The sequence below is a fragment of the Lytechinus pictus genome, chromosome 1 (genome assembly GCF_037042905.1).
Source record: "Lytechinus pictus isolate F3 Inbred chromosome 1, Lp3.0, whole genome shotgun sequence".
Lineage (NCBI taxonomy): Eukaryota > Metazoa > Echinodermata > Echinoidea > Temnopleuroida > Toxopneustidae > Lytechinus > Lytechinus pictus.
This window is the reverse complement of record NC_087245.1, coordinates 12,487,008-12,508,180: the sequence shown is the minus strand read 5'-3', so window position 1 is coordinate 12,508,180 and position 21,173 is coordinate 12,487,008. Positions and strand designations below refer to the sequence as shown.

At 34.8% G+C, this 21,173-nt stretch overlaps 1 protein-coding gene across 1 annotated transcript; it reads right to left on the bottom strand.

Annotated features, from left to right (window-relative positions):
* Positions 1–1,713: 1,713 nt before the first annotated feature.
* Positions 1,714–20,622, bottom strand: LOC129257540 (uncharacterized). Its single transcript, XM_054895894.2, has 3 exons — positions 20,131–20,622; positions 14,964–15,107; positions 1,714–8,409 (listed from the first exon to the last, which is right to left on the bottom strand). Exons 1-3 carry the CDS (start codon positions 20,456–20,458, stop codon positions 5,798–5,800), a joined length of 3,084 nt encoding a protein of 1,027 aa, XP_054751869.2. The 5' UTR covers positions 20,459–20,622; the 3' UTR covers positions 1,714–5,797.
* Between the last annotated feature and the right edge of the window lie 551 nt (positions 20,623–21,173).

Sequence of the window (21,173 nt, the reverse complement as noted above, 5' to 3'; positions counted from 1 at the left end):
CGCGTGCTGCCCCCCGGGAGGGGGGGGGGCCACTTCCATTGACGAGTGGATACCATGCGCGACCATGGGGTCTCGAAAAGCACCCTAAACAAGTATTTTCCATATTCTAAAAAATGCACCCCTTAACAAGTAATGGCGTGTGAAACCCTACCCTTATTGGAAACAAAACGCTGCTCTGAGCAAGTATTTATTGAATTGAACCCCTAAACAATTACAAGTATTTCAATAGTTATGTCACGGACGTCAGTTTTACCTTTACCTACATCATTGGGTTTAGTACAGCCATACCTCGCACAAATCGTACTCTAAACACGTAGTGTTGACTGTTGGGGCAAAAAGTACATCCTTTACAAAACATTTTTTTTCATACCCTCGCTAATTTGACCCTAAACACGTAGCTTTCCTCGCAAAATAGATACCCTTTTTTCATTATTTTAGTGTTTTTGACACCCTTATTACATTACATACGTAACGTGCCCTATCTTGAAAAAGACATCCTTTTTACGTGTTATTTTGGTCGCGCATGGTATCCACTCGTCAATGTTAAATGCCCCCCCCCCCCCCCGGTGCTGCCTAGTATAGAGCCAGGTGTAAGAGACTAGCTAGGACTGTATGGGGCAACTCTCATCTGACTCTCATAAGTGCTGCGCTGGCCGCGCCGGCATGTGTGAGGATTATTTTGTATCCCTTAAAATCGCCCTTCATGGTGTTTATGGCTTAGGTCTGCTCCCGGGTCTCCTCAAATTTGCCAAAATTTGCACCCCTAAATGGCGTAATTTTCAAAACCAAATTAGCAACCCTAAATGGCGTGAGAGAGAAAAGGCTACCCTAAAAGGCAATTCACAAGCGAATGGTGGTGAAATGCATCCCTTTTTGATAAAGACATCGACACCGCCCGAGTGCCTGAAACAGGACCCTTTTTCTGGACGCGGGTGCGTAGCAGGCCATGTGGAGAGTGACCCCCCCGGGTAGCGATCATGTCTCCTAAATCTCAAAGAACTTATGAAAAACACTATCAATTTAAATGCATGTGAGCAATGGGAGTCAACAACAACAGAACAGATAAGATAGACCACGAAATGATTTTAAGAGAGAGAAAAAAAAAAAGGAAAGGGAACTTATTTACAAAGTATCATACTTGGTTCAACCCTATTGGAACTGAAATAAAATAAGAAAACCATATGACACAGACATATTCATACAATGTTTGGTTGAGTTGAATCAACAGCAGGGCAACACAATCACTTCTTCATATATTATCCATGAAAAAAACTAACATAAATATGCTCTGCCAAAAATATTAACACCTAGGTAATGTTACTCTCAGCATTGTAAACTACAAAATTTATTTGTTTTTAACTTTACAACTTTTGCTTTTATGTACAAACAAGTAAATGCTTTACTGCTTTTTAAAACTAGCTTCACACATTTTCTTATTTTACATATCATACATGTTGAGTTAAAACAGATGTTTGCGTCCCAGACATCTAACTATACACATCATATATTATATTTGAAAGAGAATTTAGATGAAAACAAACTAAAATAATACTGTTCCACATAAGATGAAATCATAATTTTCTTTTTCATTACATTCACCCTATTTGTTTTAAGAGAAAGATTTGCATCAATCTGGAAACAATCATTTTGTTTAACTGAAAAACATTTTTCCAGCTGTATATATTTGCATTTTTTATCATTTTTTTTAGATGTCTGCAGCCAGTTAAAAATATTTTTATCAAATTGAGGATTGATAAGAAAAAACATGACTTTCTCTTTAATAAAATATATTAAAATTGTGAATGTAGTATTCAAAACTCAAACCTCACACCTATGAGTATTGAATTTATATGTAAAATATGATATATATATTTAATGTAATTGATATATACTACATGTACATATAACATTATATATTACATGTAATACATACATTTCATACAATATATTATAGAGTTAACTGTAATAGTATCATACAAAATATACAATGTCATGCGATTTTATAACACTTTGCTTTCAAATGCTTCTGACGAGTGTGGTAAGATTTAATTTGAACAAGATTTGTCATAAAATCCTATTCAAACATATACATTACAATGTATTTTGAGTGCAAGATGAAGTCAGTCCTTTTTCATTGCATTAAGCAACAAAAGCTTTATTATAAAAAGGAAATACATGTAATTCTCAGAAAAACTGAGACAGAACCTGTGATTTTCCTTTAAAAAGCACACCTTTTTATACAACTCCTAGCTGGTAGTTTATTAATATATGCATCATGGACTTTGCTTGAATTTCAAACTAGAGGAGTCACAAAATTATTAAAAACAGACCTTGAAATTTATCAATGTAAATTTGAATAATGATTTCCAGCAAAACATGGAACCAGAAGAGGGATTCAACCTCTGTGGTTAACTTAACATGATACAAATTTCTCACCTTTTAGGAAATGGCATTAATTACATATTTTTCCATTACTGCCAAGTGTGAACAGGCAGAAGAGACAAATGGTTGGTATTGCAAAATCTTGTAAGCATATCATTTATAAGAAACAAGTCCAAAATGAGAATGTTATTAACCAGGAAATTTCATTTTCTCTGGTTTTAACCATGAATAGAATAGAGTTTTTTAAATAGTGAATGATGGCTTACAATCTCCACATTACTTTCTCTTACTAAAGAGTATATTCAAAAGGAAATTACGAAGAAGAAAAAGGAGGAGAACAAGGAGAAGAGAAGAGTGAATGAGTTTGAGAAGACAAGAGATGAAAGATGAGGAAAAGAAGGAAACAAAGAAGGATAAAAAAAAATTTAAAAATGTTCATGGTTATAATAATGAATCAACTGTCTTGCTGATTGTCCAATTGTATTAGTGTGTAAAATGTTGGTGCCCCTCCCCCAAAAGCAAGAAAAAGAGAGTGATTATCAAGAATTTTTTCATGAGATTACACAATTTCATTTGTCAAAATAGTCTACCTAACATAAATTACACAAAAACATATGGTTATTAATGGCAATGTTTCTACTCTGTCTGATCTAGTACACATATTCTTGATAAAATTTATTTTATTTGTACATAATAATAATCTAAACGACCCAAGTCAGACACTCAACATCAAATATGACACAGGTAAAAAAAAAACTAAATAAAAAACACCAACTAATGTCAACCCAAAAAGGGCTTCAAAAAAGTTTACAGCCTTGGATGATGAAAAGAGAAAAGCATCATTATAATCTTTTTTTTCCTCCAAGTCAACATTCCATTTTGTGATGTCGAGAGTTATCGTTCAAACTGCAAAATCCCTACACTAGAACTGATTGTATTGTGCAGATATATCATTATCACTGAAAATTCATAATGTACTTAACATATATGACTTCATGTATTCATTTCATTATTCAAACAGATATTCCCTGACATAACAATTACAATTTGTGTTTAGCTCCTAATAGACGTAGTTGAATTAAAAGAAAAATGAACAAAATCATAAATTAGGATTGTTGAATAACCAGAAAACTTAACAAAATTATAAATCTAGAATGAAAATATGATGGAAAAAAACTTATTTCAAATGAGAAATGGATGGTCAAAGATGTGTATTAACATTCATTATAAAATCTACCTTGCACAAGATATCATTATCATCTGACACTACAAGAATTTCAAAAATTTGATGATTATCTGGTAATGTTTATTGAATATTACTATTCCCATCTAGTGTTGGCCAAAACATTTGATATTACCCTTTCCCTTATGCACTATTCATAGAGACAAATAACTTAATGTAATCGGAGGGCTCAGCATTAAATTTAAACATTTTTTTTCTTTCATTAGTTTTTAATTAATTTTTTCATTAGTGCTTTAATTGATTTGTTAATAATGAGTTGTATATTACTGTTTTCTTAAGTTCTTAAAAACATCTCAATAAACACTGTTCTGTTCATCGTATCAATGACTGCATGCTTATACTTCTATTTGCTAAATTATATCCATGACAAGTTATATATTTATTTCCATTGTTTGTGTTTGGCAATTGTAAAATATGACTTTAGAAGTAAATTTTATCTGAGATTTAGTTTCAAGTAATATTATTTGTTTATTACTATTTTTTATAATGTTCATGATTTGAATATTACGATTTTCCCCTAGCTTATATATGAATTTTTAAAAGACATATGACTCAACGCGAATCCAATCTTAGATTCAGAGGTGTGTTACATTATGAAAGAATAGCATACAAATTGTACTTTTTTTATGGTTCACTTCATGATGTTTTCAAAAATATATAATAAGAATAAAATAAAACAGAATCAAACAACTTTAGATCATCATATACCATTCTCATCTAAGAATTGAGTGATTAATATTGTTCCTATAAAAGACTATTACTATATTCTTGTTTCACATCAGGACCTCTTAAAAATGAGGCCAAAACACACGTGTTGCCTCATATGTATAAGTTTGAAAATCTTATACATCTATATATATATTTACATCAATAAAAAATCTTATGTTAGTTACTTTGCTACAAAGCAAAGACATACTCTGTCCTTTCAAATACCACTACATTGTGAATAATGTACACTCTTAACAACATGCAGAATAAATAAAGTTTTTTTAAAAATGCTGTAGTCACTGGTTTCATAAAAAAAGGAATATGCACTTTTTTAGGCTGCTAAAAAACTATTTCTGTGACACTGAAAACTATTATCATACACTACCATTGCACTGGATTTAGAAGCACCACGACGCTACGGGTATAATACAGTTGAATAGTATATGCATTGTCTTGGATACTGAGTTGTTTTGATACAGATACATTCTGTTGTTCTATACTAGACATAGTGTAACTTTTTTACATTACATACATCTGAAAGAAATATCTCTTTGAGATAATTGTTTTAGTATGAAAGAACTTCATGAAAAAAAAAAATTCTCATGAATATATATTCTATTGAAAATCATGAGAAATGCCATAGATGCCATGAAAAATACTTGAAATTCATAAAGAACATATAATATATATTGAGCACCCATTTTTTCCAGACTGAACCCAAACATAATTCCAACACCAATGTTACTGACATCTGCACCCTACAGAAATCTTTGTGATGAAATCTGCAAAAACCTCAATAGAATCTTTTTATCACTTTCTAAAGAGGAATCAGATACATACCAGTATCAGTGTTCAACTCTCCAAAACCTATGACTGAAAACACCTTGCCCAGTTAACCTGAAGAGCCTACATTGAATGCAGGAAACCATGTATGTGTATCTGTTTTTTTTTATATGGCAAGCAGCCCTGGCATGAATCATTGAGTCACCTAGCTCCATGTCCAGCCTCTGATTAACACGTATATTGCCAAAACTTACTTGGTATGTAATGTGATACTTGGTATATTTTCTCATGATTTCTAAGAAAGGAATTGTTAATAAAATATAAGTATTCTGCTTCTCAGATAACTCTGATAAATAACATCTCACTTAGCAATAGAAATCTGTTGGACTTGACCAAAAAAGAAAGAAATAACAAACTGGCTTTGACTTGTGACTGGTCAGTTAATGCTACAGTAGAAAAGGTTTGTATACAGTAAACGGCAAGAGGTAACAGAGGAGATAATTAGTAGTAACAGCCTAAGCTGACAATGCAACTGAAGGAAAGATGTTGAAGCCTTAAACAAAGGTTGTTATGGGTGATTTTGAGCTGATTTTTAGGGAGGACAGACACACTTGGATCGCTTTTAAAGGAGCATGTTTGTCCAATTTTTTCAGTGCCTATTGTTTCATTTACCTCGTGATTTTATTCAGAGATTCCTGCTGGGACAAGAGGTGGTCCAGTTGGTATTCCGGATGAAAGCTCAGAATAGCCAACACTAGACATGTGACCAACAGCACTGTCTGAGCTGCTAAAGGATGACTCATCAATGGCCGATGGATCAACAGCTTGTCTGAAGGGATCATCTGACATAGCACCATCAGGACTCAAGGAGTCTGGTGAGATGGATGGAGTAGCTTCACCTTCGCTGTTACCTCTCAAGACTTGGATCTTCTTGGCTAGTTCTACTGCTGAATCTTTGGTCAGTACTTCTCTAGGAAGATGTGAAAGAACCGGGATGGTCCCATTCGTCAGAGGATGCTCACAAAGCTTTTCCATACTTGGTAGTGGTTTGCTGGATACAGTGCTATGGACCTGTCCTCTTGAATCAGTGGTCTTTGATTCTTCACTCTCAACTCTACCACTGCAAGTTACAAGATCATTTGGCATTGAACAACCTGTTGCTTCAGTTTTCATCTGTGAATCCTCATGAGTAATTGGTTGAGGGTGAGAGGAGGAGCTGGATTCAGACTGGCAGATACCTTCAGTGTTATTCATGAATTCTTTCGAATTGCTGGAAATGTTCTCATCACTGGCCTCCAGGTTACATCTCAAACTGATGATTTCACCTTCTTGTGATGTTGTGCTGCAGCAGGGAATACCAGGGATGTTAGACTCCTGCAGAGGATGATCTCCTGGGCAACTCTCCACACTGCATGTATCGGTGGATTCTCTGTCAGTTTGGGACTGTAATGCATCAATTCTGTCGAAGACTGGTCTTTCCTCACTGGATGAGCAAAGTCCAAGTGGCATGCCAAGATTACCAAGAACAGCATCACCTGGACTATCTACGGTGGGAGAGATCCCGTTGCCATCATCACCATGTCCCTGGTGGCTACCAGGACTATCATTGCTACCAGTTGCTGTGGCTTCATTTCCATGGTTTTCATTGCAGCGAGGAGTCACAGAGAAGCTAGAGGAGATATCACCAACACTGCCCATGGTTGTTGAGCTATAAAGGAGAGGTTCAGGTGGAGTAAATGAAGAAGAAGGATCATCCTTCATCCCAAATGTAACAGAACTCAGCTTGCTGGTGGCGAGTGCAGTCTCTTGCATCTCAGCTAGGGAATCCACAGCATTCAGAGATGTCATGACTGTATACGTACTGGATGAAGAAGGGCTACTACAAGTGGTGTATGCAGAAGGTGCAGTTGTTAGAGAGGGAAGTGTGAGAGGTATGCTGTCTGCTACCTTAGTATTATCATACGGCATAAAAATCTCACTGTAACTACTATGGGCGGAATTATCAGGATTGTACAAACCAGTTGAAAAGCTACTATTGGTGTAGCTGTCTGGCTGCTTCAGTTCAGTATATGTCTTACTGTTTGTGTTATCAGCAGTTTGTTTAGAGGTAGAAAAGATATTGGCTACCTCTAGTGGCGTCAAATGTGGCAAGGTGCCCTCTACGGTAGGACTATGAGACAAACTATTAACCTCTGATGATTGCACTAAACTACTGGCAAGGTTGTAATCGGCTGATGATTTCATGTTAAAGGATGCACTACATTCATTGAGATCGTAGTTAGAGCTTGCTTCTGAGCTTGAAGTTGAATCTGAAGTTGAACTAAAATTATCTTCTGAACTGTCATAGCAAGGCATTGTGGGCAAGGGAACATTACATAAGGGTGCGATGGGTTGGGTCATAGCACTTTCATCCTCTGACTCGTTGAACTGCAGCATTTGAGGAATCAAGTCATGTTGCCTTGGAGGGCGTACCTCAACTGGAATGTTCTCCTCCAAGGAATTTCCACTTCCGTAAGCATCACATGACTTGGAATACAGGGAAGAGCTACAACTGGCCCTGTCATCTCCTAAAGGGATATCAACATTTCCATAAAAGTCCCTTCCATTAAGGCTTCCTGAATACATTTGGCTGGAACTGGTTGAGGCTTGATGACCCCAATCTTCAAGGGGGTGTGACAAGGAGCTCATGTCTGGAGGACCCTCAAAGCAATCTTCCTGGCTGCGGCTTCCACCAGGATTCATCCTCTCATCTTGCCGATGCTCCATGTCAAGTCGAACCACAGTCTGGATAAAATGATTCCTCACCCTTGAAGGATTGAACTCTATTCTCCCGTACTTGTTATGGCAGCCATCTTTGCTACAGCCACACGGAAACGACTGCCTGTCCACTTGGCATTTGATGCCGGCCAAACTACACATACATGTTTCCGGGTCACACACCACCTGGCAGTCACAACCACAGGACTCCCTCGACAGGCGTATCCGCTTCAGCTCCATCTTCTCTGTGTTGTCAATCTTTTTCACACCGGAACGCTTCAGCAGCAACCGCCTCTGTTTGGTTGGAATCGGTTGTAAGAAGTAATAGTCATTAATGTTGATGTTGTCCAGTTCCTCATCTAAGTCCGATTCTGCTTCTCTCAATGTCATTGTAGAGCAAGGGGAGGATTCCCTTAGCTGCTGACATCGTCTGTCCATCAGCTGCTTGCGTAGGATGGCTCTATGACACTTCTCCTGGGATAGCTCAAACTGTTTGAGGGTAAACTTCCCAATGGTTTCATGTTTTGGGGCCATACCTGAACAAAAGAAAACGAAGAGGAAATAGGCAATGTATTTAAAATATGCTGTAAATGTAACATAGAAAATAACTTGGATACTATAATGAAGACAAATATATAAACTGATACAAAGCATTGAATGAGACATTTAAGGACAAGTCCAACCCAACAAAAAGTTGTTTTGAATAAAAAGAGACAAATCAAACAAGCATAACACTGAAAATTTCAACAAAATCAGATGTAAAATAAGAAAGTTATGGCATTTTAAAGTTTCGCTTCATTTCACAAAACAGTTATATTCACATCCTGGTCAGTATGCAAATGAGGAGACTGATGACATCATCCACCTACTATTTCTTTTGTATTTCATTACATTAAATATGAAATATTTTAATTTTCTCCTCATTGTCATGTGTAACAAAGTTTGGTTTCTTGCTGAACGTGTGGAATTACCACTGTGTTGATATTTTGTGGTTCAAACAAGAGGACCCTTATTGTCAAATCTGTAAACATTGAAATATTGTATAATTCAAACAATAAAAACAAAAGAAATTGTGAATGAGGGGCAATTATCGACTCTTTAATTTGCATATAATTGAGCTGTGCATAAAAATAAACAAAACTTTGAAATGTCATAAACTGCTAATTTTACAGACGTCTGATTTCTGGGTTGGACTTGACCTTTAACTACAAATGGTAATACTACTAACAATAACATGTTTTTGTTTTTCTGAATGGATAACAGCTTTCTTAATTCCCCTATTCATTTTAATCAGAGCTCACTAATGCAAGAGTAAGAATCAAATGCAAAACTTGCAATAGGCAATCAAATTCATTGTCGTATTGCATTTTGTTAAAAAAATGACCTACAACAAATCAGACTTTGTGTTAGGCATGGATTAGTATTACATGCAAATGTACATGTACATGTGCAAATAGTTGCAATGTAAAGTTTCACCTTCATATTTTGGGAAACTAGGATATCAATTCACTCTTTTGAACTCCTATTTGATCATTGGTATACCAGACATGTTTCAGCTTGAATACTGTCAAATGTGAATGTATGGAAGTGACATTTCAGTTACTACTTCCGTCAAAGTTTGGTTATCTACTACTAAAATTATTCTGAACTTTCACTAAATTGCCTTTTCCTTCCTTATCTAATTACCAGCAGTGAACAAGCAACACTGTCGCTGAATTTGCCAATTTTCCTCAGATGCATGACAGTGGTATAATTCATGAGGCAATCCAATTACCATTTTTTACTGCTTAGTTTCAGGTTTACTCAAACATAGTGATAATGTAACTTTTGGGGTAAAGAGATGATTAAAAAAAAAATATTATACTGGGACATTATGCATCAGTTATCAAACAGCTATACAGATTTGAATAATAATTTCTCCACTTTTAGCTTTATACATGGCAATTAATCTCTATTACACATTTTCTTCTCAATAAAGCGTGTAACTGATGGAAGCTTGAATGGATAAGTTTCCTTTCAAATTGGTGTGTTAGGAGTACATGTACAGTATGTCCAGGGGCTTGTTTGATAACTATTCATCTAAATTTTATTTTGGGTGGGGCCTATTTTTCAAAGAGTTACAACTATGGTACAGTACCTTTACCATGTACTTTACCTTGGAAACCTTGATTGTGATTGGCTGCTGACTGCAGAGCCCTGTTACCATGGTAGTTTGCCATATTAAATGGAAAAGGTACCGTAGTTGTAACACTTCATTATGAATTGAAATAGACCCCACCCAAGATAGATGGATTAAAACCAGGAATATGAATGCTTCAAAATCAATGATTATCATCAAAATATGACTGAATAGTGTCATACGTATGATGGATATACATGTATGCTACCAATGCTGCACTATCATCTTCTTGCCCAATTCATATTGTTCAAAGCACATGACAACTCTTTTAACATTTTTTTGAGAGCTTCATTTTGACATGTGCACAGTATAACATGATTTATAGCATTAAAGGTTAAGTGAAGTGAAAGCACATTGTCATCAAATTAGAATAAGGCATCTTAAACTTGAGCTTAATTGCATAATGACTACATTGCTGTAGCATGGGCAGAATGAAGCTTATTAAAGGTCAAGTCCACCCCAGAAAAATGTTGATTTGAATAATAATAATAATATAGGGTATTTATATTGCGCACATATCCACCTTGTTAGGTGCTCAAGGCGCTCCTATATTACCCGGCTAAGCTAGGCGTTCATAGCGCACACAGCTTTTTAAGGAATTACTTCCTACCGGTACCCATTTACCTCACCTGGGTTGAGTGCAGCACACTGTGGATCAGTTTCTTGCTGAAGGAAATTACGCCATGGCTGGGATTCGAACCCATATGAATACATCTATAGAGAAAAATCAAACTAGCATAACACTGAAAATTTCATCAAAATATGATATAAAATAAGAGAGTAATGACATTTCAAAGTTTCGCTTATTTCTTACAAAACAGTGATATGCACAACTCAGTAACGTGCAAATGAGACAGACGACAATGTCCCTCACTCTTTCTTTTGTTTTTTATTGTTTGAATTACACAATATTTAATTTCTTACAGATTTGACGATAAGGACCAACATTACTGAAATATATACTGCAGTATTACATAATGCGAATTCCATTATGTTCAGGGAGGAATTAATGAGGAGAAAATAAGAATATTTCATATTTTTTATAATAAAATAAAAAATACAAAAGAAACAGTAAGTGGATGATATCATCAGTCTCCTCATTTGCATACCAGCCAGGATGTGCATATACATGTAACTGTTTTGTGAAATTAAGTGAAACCTCAAAATGTAATAACTTTCTTATTTTACATCTGATTTTGATGATATTTTCAGTGTTATGCTTGTTCGATTTTTCTCTTTTTATTGAAATCAACTTTTTGGTGGAATGGACTTGTCCTTTAAGTATGAAACATCCATGGCTTTCTCATTAAAATATAACATCACAATTAATGAAGAATGAAAAAATCATTGATGTATATTTCTAATTCTACATAATATAAGTCCTCTCTGATTTTTCCCTTTATGATCAAGTCAAATTTATTTCGGATCAGTTTTCTTTCACGCAAATGAAATTGAAGGTAAAATAATAACATGGTATTTTTTAAAGTGACATATTTCCTTTATCATTAATTTCTAGAAATCACTTCCTCGACTTCTAGAAAGTTCCTGATCCTACAACCATTCAAAAACACACATTACAGATGAAAAAAATAAAAAAGAAAGGGTTCCATCTACACTGTACATGTAAAAGGGAAAGATGAAAGCAATCATCGCAAGCTATTGCATTCTTTAATGAACAATATAAAAGTAAAAAGTCTCCTGCACATGATTGCTCTTCATAAGTATTCTACAAAAAGAAACCCAAACAGCATTTTTTTGCCTAATATATATCCATAGTTCCACACTTGCATTCATTATGTGCAGTGCTACAGACTCTCAAAAGAATTTTTTTTTTCAATCATTTCGGAGATTCCAAACTATTACAACAATACATACACTATAAATTCTTTATGCATGTTTCTTTATTATTTTCATAGAGTTCATTTCAACCTTCTTTCTCAGACCAGATGTAAATTATCTTGTAAAAAATTCCTTGTGCATGTTTGTTAGGTAAGAGGGGATAGCATCTCTCATCATGACCCCTGGGGGTCGGAGCCAAATTTAGAGAGGTCTCGATTAGTGGCAGGAAGTCAGGGCTTCCGAAGGCTGCCTCACAGAGTTTGGCACAGACTTAGGGTTGTTAAAGAAGATGGAGTCTAATCATGCTTACACAACAATACAGAGATGTGATATCATTTTTCAATACAAAGGAAGACAGAATATGACATGTACAAATATATCAAAACTACTTCAGAATATTGTACAATATTAGAAAGAACATTTTTGTAGTGGACATTAGCGGAATGAAAACGAAGGAAAAAGGGAAAGAATAGACAATGAATTGCTGAAGTTCATGCCCAGTTTACAGAAAGTCCATAAGATCGAAGCCCCTGTTATGCTTGTCTTACCAGAAGAGTATCGATGCAAATGGAGTTTGTCTTCTTATTTTGCTTTAAGGTTTTGGCTTTGTCCATGTACCGGTACTTGAAGTGGACCTTTACCAAACTGCACTCTCTTTGATTCTCAATGAAACAAAAATATTCTCAGGGAAAATCAGTCTACCAAGCCTTCATCCTCATGTATCTTTGGTCAAGTGACCAAGACCTCGCTATGACAGCTTTCGAAACCAGGTGAAAGACATATAAGATGGTGTTCATGAAATTTTTACAAATGATTTGAGATTTTTTGAGAGTCAAAGGTAGTGAATAGAGGGAGATCAATGTAATACTGTGCATCTACACAGAAGCAAAACTGACTCATCAAAAGAAAACATAACTCTTCCTTTCCCAGAAAACACATGAAGCTTGCATACATAGATTGAAGAATCCCTCCAGGTCCACGCTGATAAAAAGACACCCCATCACCCACCCCAGGGATTATCAAAGATATAACCCGAACTTGGAGCTGGCTTGGAGGTTTACTCACATGTATGTCAACTACATCCGTTACCAAGACAACAAGTGAAGACAACAAACACAACATGGAAGGCAAGGAGGAAGTGGAATGACAAGCGAGAGGGATAAAAATAGACACAACAGGCAGGCAAGTGGACTGATGATAAAAACAGAGAGATGGGGTCTGGATCCTGTTTCACAAGCCTTGACAAGTACAAGTTTCTCTATTAAGCTACTGAAATGGTGCAATCTGATTTGCTGAGGGCAAAGATGGGATAGAACATTAGCATTAGTAATTGGTCTTATTTTTTTTTCAAACTGGGCCCTGGAACAACTCAGCTGGCTGGCTGGTTAGAGATGGTGCACTGGGGAAAAGTGCATTGGGATGATTAAAGTTTTGGCAGGATGCAGGCTACAGTAAAATAGCTCTTTTTAGCTGGCATCTAGGGTCCTCTTGATAATTCAAGGTACCATGATTCACAGAGCTCTTCAGGTATAGAATGCCAATGGTGTGCATATTTATGACAACTATGTACAAGACTTTCTAAAAGCAAACAAATAGGAGGTCACTTCATGAATGAAAGTGAAACTCTCTTCAGATTATGACAGTAAATCCAGGTGTAATGATATTATTGTAAATTGTAACATTTATAATCATGTATATTACTTGATGAAACATAACACATCTAAAGTGATTTGAAAGGTCCTACATGTATGTACATGTAAATACAATTTAAAACCTGGGATTTGGTAATGTTGCATAAACCTGTATGGGTTGAAAATGTCAATCTGGCTTCAAAATGGTACATGTATCAAATGTTTTTTTTAATTTTTTTAAGAAAGTGATTATGTACATCTACATGTATTCAACACCTGGAAGTAGGCTGATAATCAATGCCTTTGTGCTGTTTTTTCTCTCCCTAATTATAAGAGATTTTGCTAATATTAATTTTAATAATTCACAACTTTCTTTCATATATTCACTTTGGTAGATATAATAAACAAAGTAACTATGAATTGGAAGTTGCTGATGAATATCACAAGGAGAGATGCATAAAAAATATACTGAAAAGTGAAAACTCTCAGTGGTATAGATGGTGAAATAGATGGGAACAACTTAGTAGTGCAATAAAAAAGATTTGAAACCTGTTCCTTGAGCTCCACACTTCAGGGACTTACCCACAACACCAAAACATCTCCACAAATGATGAGATGCTTCTAATGTTGTTAAAATGGGGAGTGGGTACAAAGTCTACATTTAGGGTTAACTGAAGATTGTTGTTAAAGGTCAAGTTCACCTCATAAAAGTGTTGATTTGAATCAATAGAGAAAATCAGACAAGCATAATGTTGAAAATTTCATCAAAATCGAATGTAAAATAAGGATGTTATGACATTTTAAAGTTTCGCTTATATTTCACAAATTATGCACAATTTAATCACATGCAAATGAGAGAATCGATGATGTCCCTCACAAATATTTCAATTTTTACAGATTTGACAAAAAGGACCAACTTGACTGAACCATAAAATGTTAAACAATGGTAATTCCACATGTTCCGGGAGAAATAAAACTTTGTTTCACAGGGCAATGAGGAGAAAATTTGAATATTTCATATAATAAAATACAAAAGAAATAGTGAGTGATGTCATCAGTTCCCTAATTTGCTAACTTTCTCATATTACAACCGATTTTGATGAAATTTTCAGTGACATGCTTGTTGTATTTTTCTCTTTTTATTCAAACCAACTATTTGTCGGGGTGGACTAGTCCTTTCACTGCATGTATGGCAGGCTATACATGTACGTATTAATCAAGCTGCTGGTAGTTTCTACCATGCCTGACATTGGGAAAAAAAATCATGAATCAGGACTACAAATAAATGTGAGGAAGTTTTTTCTTCTTCTTTCTTTCATTGAAAGAAATAATTGTTGAAAAAAGTAAAGTAATTTAACTGCACATTATCTATCTGCTATGCAAAGTACAATATTTGTGTTTTTAAATTCTGATTAAGGAAATAATTCTTAAAGGCACCTACCTAGAGTAGATCCACCCTGGCTTGGGACTGACGTAAATCCTTGGGTCCTTCTGAAGAAGAATACAGTAACTCCATCAAATACAACTCTACGCTTCTTTTTCTTTGCTTTCTCTGCAAAACTGACCTCTCCTGATGATGATGAGTCTAATAAAATAGAAAAAAAAATTAACAATTTCACTGTCATTGCAAAGGCAACTGATTTATTAGTGAGATTTCCCAGCTGAGAAATATAATAATTTTTGTTATTCAACTCTAAAATAGATTTTTTTTTTTTAGTTTGCGGTTGGATGCCATGAATCATTAAATGTACAAACTTTATGGAAACTCTTACATCCCCACACAATAGATGATATTCATACTCTAAGAGTGAAATAATTGGAATTAATGAATATAACAAAAGAAATAATGAAACAGACAAACAAAGATATTACATGTAATTAAGAGCAAATGTATATTTTTGGCAATGCAGGGTAAATATAAAGCAAATGATTAAAAAATCACAAATACACAAAAGATTACAAAGATATCAGGATACATTGCAACAATACTTTCACACAACATCGATTAGAATGAGACAATATGCACCCCCCAAAATCCCAGGAGAAAAACGAAAACATCTGTTCCAAGTATTTCAAGAGCAAACAGGAATAAAGAAAGCACATTCATTTAATTACATGTACCGCTTGATTCAATAATGTGTGAGAGAGTGTCACAAACCGGATATTAGTAAAATCCTTAACCATGTGGGTTTATGATTCATCCACATCCCATGAACTAAACTAAAACAATACATTTGTCTATGAGTTTAAGATGGGGAGATGGGCAGGTTTGTGTCTGTTGTATGAAATCATCCAGGAAAAAATACATGTACATGTAGTCCCATGCAGTCACGCCTTTGTTTGTATTCACATTAGATTTTATGAACAATCAAATGAATACATATTTTCACTTCTGCAATGTATGAACCAAAACAAGTTTTAGTTTTGTGCTGTACATGTTCATGTGCAGTAAATGCATGTTCTCCACCTGTGCGTGCTATACTAGTTACATAGTGAAATAATAATATCAAAGATAATCACTATTATTTTTTAACATATACACAAATGCTGTACTTTTCTTATTAATGCCTATTGTTGTGTGTACATGTACCTGACAAATATACACATGTGGGCCTACATCATACATGTACATGTATGAGACTTCTGTTGTTATCACAGGGTAAGTCTCAAGCTTTGGCTTGGCTTATAAATATTACATTCAAGATTTATAGACATTCCTTTTCATACTCTGTTAAAATACAGTATGTAATGTACTGTATAGTATGAACTACAAAGGTCCACAACATGCACATACATGTACATGTATAACTTGTAAGCATAGGAAATCCTTGCTGATTATTCAAATTCTATGCTGATTAAATCAAAATATTCTGTGTACCTGTACACACAGATGGGAAAATACCCATTCATTGACCTACATATGTACATGTATACATGTATGAGTCATCATTGTTTACTTTTGAAACTGAATGGTACCTGTACCTCATTGGGGGTACACTTACATTACACTGACTGAATGAACTCGTCTGTTTACAAAAACAATTATTATGTGCATAAAAAGGATGTCTACATACTTCATCCCCTGATGTAGCCTACATGTACAGTAGAATATGAATTCATGATACTTTGTTGATACCATGTACATGTAGGGGAAAAAATACAATACATACTTTTGCTAACTGTTTTTTTTTACTGGCCCATTGATGACAATCATAACTTGGGGATACCCATTCTCTACAAAAATTATCTGGAAGGATTCTATATAGTCAGGCATGTATTGTGTAATATTCCAATATTTATAATGAATAATCAAAGCACTAAAGTATATGAAAATTATTTTTTTCCTTATAATCATATGATTGAGATACTGTACTACATGAAGAATTCAATGCAAAATCAGACTACACATAATACAAGGTAATAGGCAATCCTTGTATGTTTTTGTATGTAATAGGAGCCATCCCGTCAGTTAGACAATCATCAAAATTGCTGATGAAAGGAGCGAGGAAATTGCATTTAGGAAAGGGGAAGGGTGTGGAGGGAGACTCGATCGCAAAGATAGACGTATTCAACAAAAGAAAAAAAGCATTCTTTTTCCTTTCAACTACATACATGTCTGTAAAAAAAAAACCTTCATCCACATCTATATTTATGCAACAAAAGGAACTTGTAAAAATGTAAAGGGATTTGAATAAATAAAACTATAAGTGATTTTTTTCAATGCCAAAGAACTACCAGAGAGCTTTGCAATTTGCATGACACATCTGTATGACAGTGTCATTACAACATTGGATAGCAAAAATTAATAAAGGAATTTCATCAAGAGCAGTTCTTAACTGTATGTGATGCTCTCTTTTTCCAACTCTTCCATGTATCCCCCCCCCCAAAGAAAAATGTGTATTACATGTACATGTATGTCTATCGTACATGTACATGTACACGCACAAAGTAAAGTCTGTTTCTTTGATCAAATAGACATTTCATCAATTTAACATGTAGAGAATTATAATATATCTTGTCACTTCTTGTGTGTATGATTTTGTACAAGGTACATGTAAGGGAACTATGGGCTTGTATTTTCATGATTTTATTTACTTCAATCAATATTACTGATAATCTCCCTTTTACTGTATGAATCAATTTAAGGTAGTGCTGCAAGTCAGGCCTCATTTTCAGTTTCGGTTTGGTTCGGCAGAGTTCGTGAATTTTTATCAAAACTCTGATTCGGTTGAGGTTCAGCAATGTATGACTAAATATAAATAAATTACAAAAACATTTTTAAAAAGACCGCTAGCCCTGAACCATGTACCATTCGTCGTAACCAACATCTGTCACATACTTGAAACAAATTTTGTTTTTAAAAATGGTTATAAAAATTGCTGCATAAATTTCTTTTCTATCTTTTCTTTAAAAAAAATAGTAAAAGAAGTTTCTACTTTCATTTCAAATTAAATAAACTTATAAATGAAAATGAGAGAATTTCAATGATCAGAATATTTTTCAGGATTACTTTGTGTAGATGTAAGAGTGATCGATTACAATGTCATAGCAAACACACCTACCCCGAGAGGAGAGTGTTGAACGGGAATGTTGTACCATGAAACAGACAACCTCCACTGAACTGCTATCATTCTGGTAAAATTCATATTCCAAAGAATACAAAATGTTTTCCAAAGTCCATATTTTCTTAAAAGTGGTTTAATATGGTCAATTACTCTAAAAAGATAAATTATCAGTCCATTCTTGGCCCTAAAAAATCGATGCTAAGTGACTTCAAACACATTTCCAACACGAAAATGAGTACATGGGACTGCGTATTTTAGTGTTGTTAAATCACCTGGCATCGATCATTCAGGACCAAGACAGAACTGATAATTTATCTTTTTATTTTCAGTAATTGACAAGATTACATGTAAACCACTTTTTAGAAAATATTGACTTCAAAAGAACATTTCATATTCGAAGTGAATTTTACCAGTATAATAGCAGCTGAGTGCTGTTTTTTTTTTTTTAACGTTCTGGATCAAGTACAGTATTTCCCAAACACGATCGTGACGTCTTTGCTTTGCTTTGAATTCTGACTTTTTTAATCTTTTCTGTATTTGGAATTCTATTTCTACCATCATTTCTTATTTATTTGGACATTTCAGAAGGTGAAAAATAAACTTTACCATTACTTTGTCAGTTATCACGAAGGAATTTATGTCTTGACTACAGTTGTATTTTCTTTTTACAATTACATGTACTAGTATGACTGATTACAACTACGACGATTACAGCCATACGTATACTTCCAGATCAACTATTTCCCGAATGTGATCATGGCGTTGCTTTGCTTTGACTTTTGATCTTTCCTGTTATTTAAAATGCTATTTCTACTCTCACTTCTTATTAAAGGAGAATGAAACCCTTAGTTGAAACCAGCTGAATCCATATCAAAGAGAAAAATCAAAGGAACACATTGTTGAAAGTTTGAGGAAGATTGAATGAATAATAAGAAAGTTATAAGCATTTGAATATTGAGATCACTAGTGCCATGTAGATCCTCCCATCGGCAATGCGACCAAGATCTGTGATATCACACACGTACAACTCCCTCATTACTTTAGTACTTATTTCACTTATATTCTCACTTTTATAGAGTCTATCACAAGGTGAGGTGTTCTCTTTATGAGATGACAAGTACAGAGGTTTCACAACATTATAACATTGATGAATCGTTTGTCATATGATTATAATGAGCAAAAAGAAATGTTTTGGGGTATATTTTCAGTGTCCAAATGGGAGAGTTGTACGTGTGTGACATCACAGATCTTGGTCGCATTGCCAATGGGAGGATCTCCATAGCATTAGTGATCTCGACATTCAAATGCTAATAACTCTTTTATTGCTAGTCCTATTTTACTCAAACTTTTGTTGATCTTATTTTTTGATTTTTCTGCTTTCACAAAAGCTAACTTGCTCCAAGAGTTTCATTCTCCTTTAATTCGGACGTTTCATAAGGTCAAAAATAAATTTTACCATTACTTTGTTAGTTATGAGGAAGGAATTTGTCTTGTTTATCTATTTTTTATAAAATAAAAAGCAATTATGACCGATTACAACTACAATCGATTACAGCCATATACGTATTCACTTTTATACCAAATTTAGCTTCAAATGTCCTTCCATTTTACGTAGAAAAAAACAACTAAATTCATCTTTATAAAAATTTCGAAATTGAACAGAATAAATTCAAAGACGAGGCCAATGCTTTCGTATCAGATTTAAAAATGTTTATTATTTTATAATTAAATATATGGAGTCACAATTGAATTGAATTTGTAATCAATGGCATTTTACATAAGCACCTGGCATTTTATACCGATCAGCGAACCAAGCATTTGTGTTTGGTTCAGTTGGAAGTGCCAAGTTCGGCAAACTTCCGTTCAGTTCGGCGGTTCGCCTACAGCACTAATTTAAGGGTAAAGCATTTCATTTTCAAATGATCGTAGGGGCATGTTCTTGGATTCATTTTCAAATGCTTTTTAGTGTTCAGTATATAGGCAACAATCAATTAGGTCTACATGATTTTGTTAACCTTTCAAATGAACCAAAAGAATTATTACCGTGATCGAGTCTTGATTTCTTTGAGGATGACCCTTCATCTTCATCTTTGGTTGTTTCGTGGCAAGGATTCCGTTTTCGTTTCAAAGCTGAGACAATCTTCTTGGTCCCTTGCTGGTGTTCCTTCCTCACAGCTATGAACGTTGATGCTGCAGTTGATGTTGAGGCCGATGTCAAAGATGCAGTCGAAGCTGCGGTCGAGGTCAACATTGAAGCAAATGGCAATGCCATGTTGTCCGATGAGGAGCTCAAAGTTCCCGAGGATGGTGTTGATGAACATGATGATGATGATGAGGCAATCTCCGAATTCTGTTCTTTTGATTGGTTCATGATGAGGTTGGAGGATGGTGATTGGTCAGTTTGAGTTGTGGTGACAGCAAGTGACTGGTCAAAGACCAGGGCTTGCTCAGCTGAGTTGTTGCTGGAATGTTGTTGGGAGTTGTCTCAATGAGTTGCTTGGGATTTGGTTCCTTTGACGACTACATCATGGCATCTGCAGGATTCAATCAGCAAAAAGATTAAAAATGTTTGTTAGCATGTGACTCATTCAAAAGAAATTTGTATGAAATCAATCTAATTTACTGTTTGAAAATTAGTACCTACATGTATATAGACCTATAAAAATTGTGTGCTGTATGTCTCGAAGAGATAAAAAGTAAAGAGTTCTCATTAATTTCAAGAAAAGAATTATGTTTTTTACAAGAGAAGATATGAAAAGATTTTACTTAAGAATAAGATGAAACATTTCAAATAAAACTCCAAATAGATGTAGGCCTCCATGGTGTTCCCTGTGCTGTATGCTACATGTATGATGTATGTACATAAGGGTTCATGTTCATGCTTGGAACTAAAAAAAAAAACTTCACAAGTAATACTTGTGAGATTATGGCACATGCCATCAGTCACATTGTTAGCGTTGGTCTGCATGATAAGTCAAAACAGCTGCGTCATAATGCCATAAAAGACAGAAGCCTAGATCTCGCATAGCTTTATACGTAGGCCCTATGCTCATTATATCCATATAGGGCCTGCCTTGCGTACACTT

Excerpts from the sequence above, each read along its gene's own strand:
- LOC129257540 (XM_054895894.2), bottom strand. The coding sequence starts at position 20,458 with ATGAACCAATCAAAAGAACAGAATTCGGAGATTGCCTCATCATCATCA. Across the intron at positions 15,108-20,130 it reads GAAATCAAGACTCGATCACG|ACTCATCATCATCAGGAGAG; the intron begins GTAATAATTCTT and ends CTATTTTATTAG. Across the intron at positions 8,410-14,963 it reads CCAGGGTGGATCTACTCTAG|GTATGGCCCCAAAACATGAA; the intron begins GTAGGTGCCTTT and ends TCTTTTGTTCAG.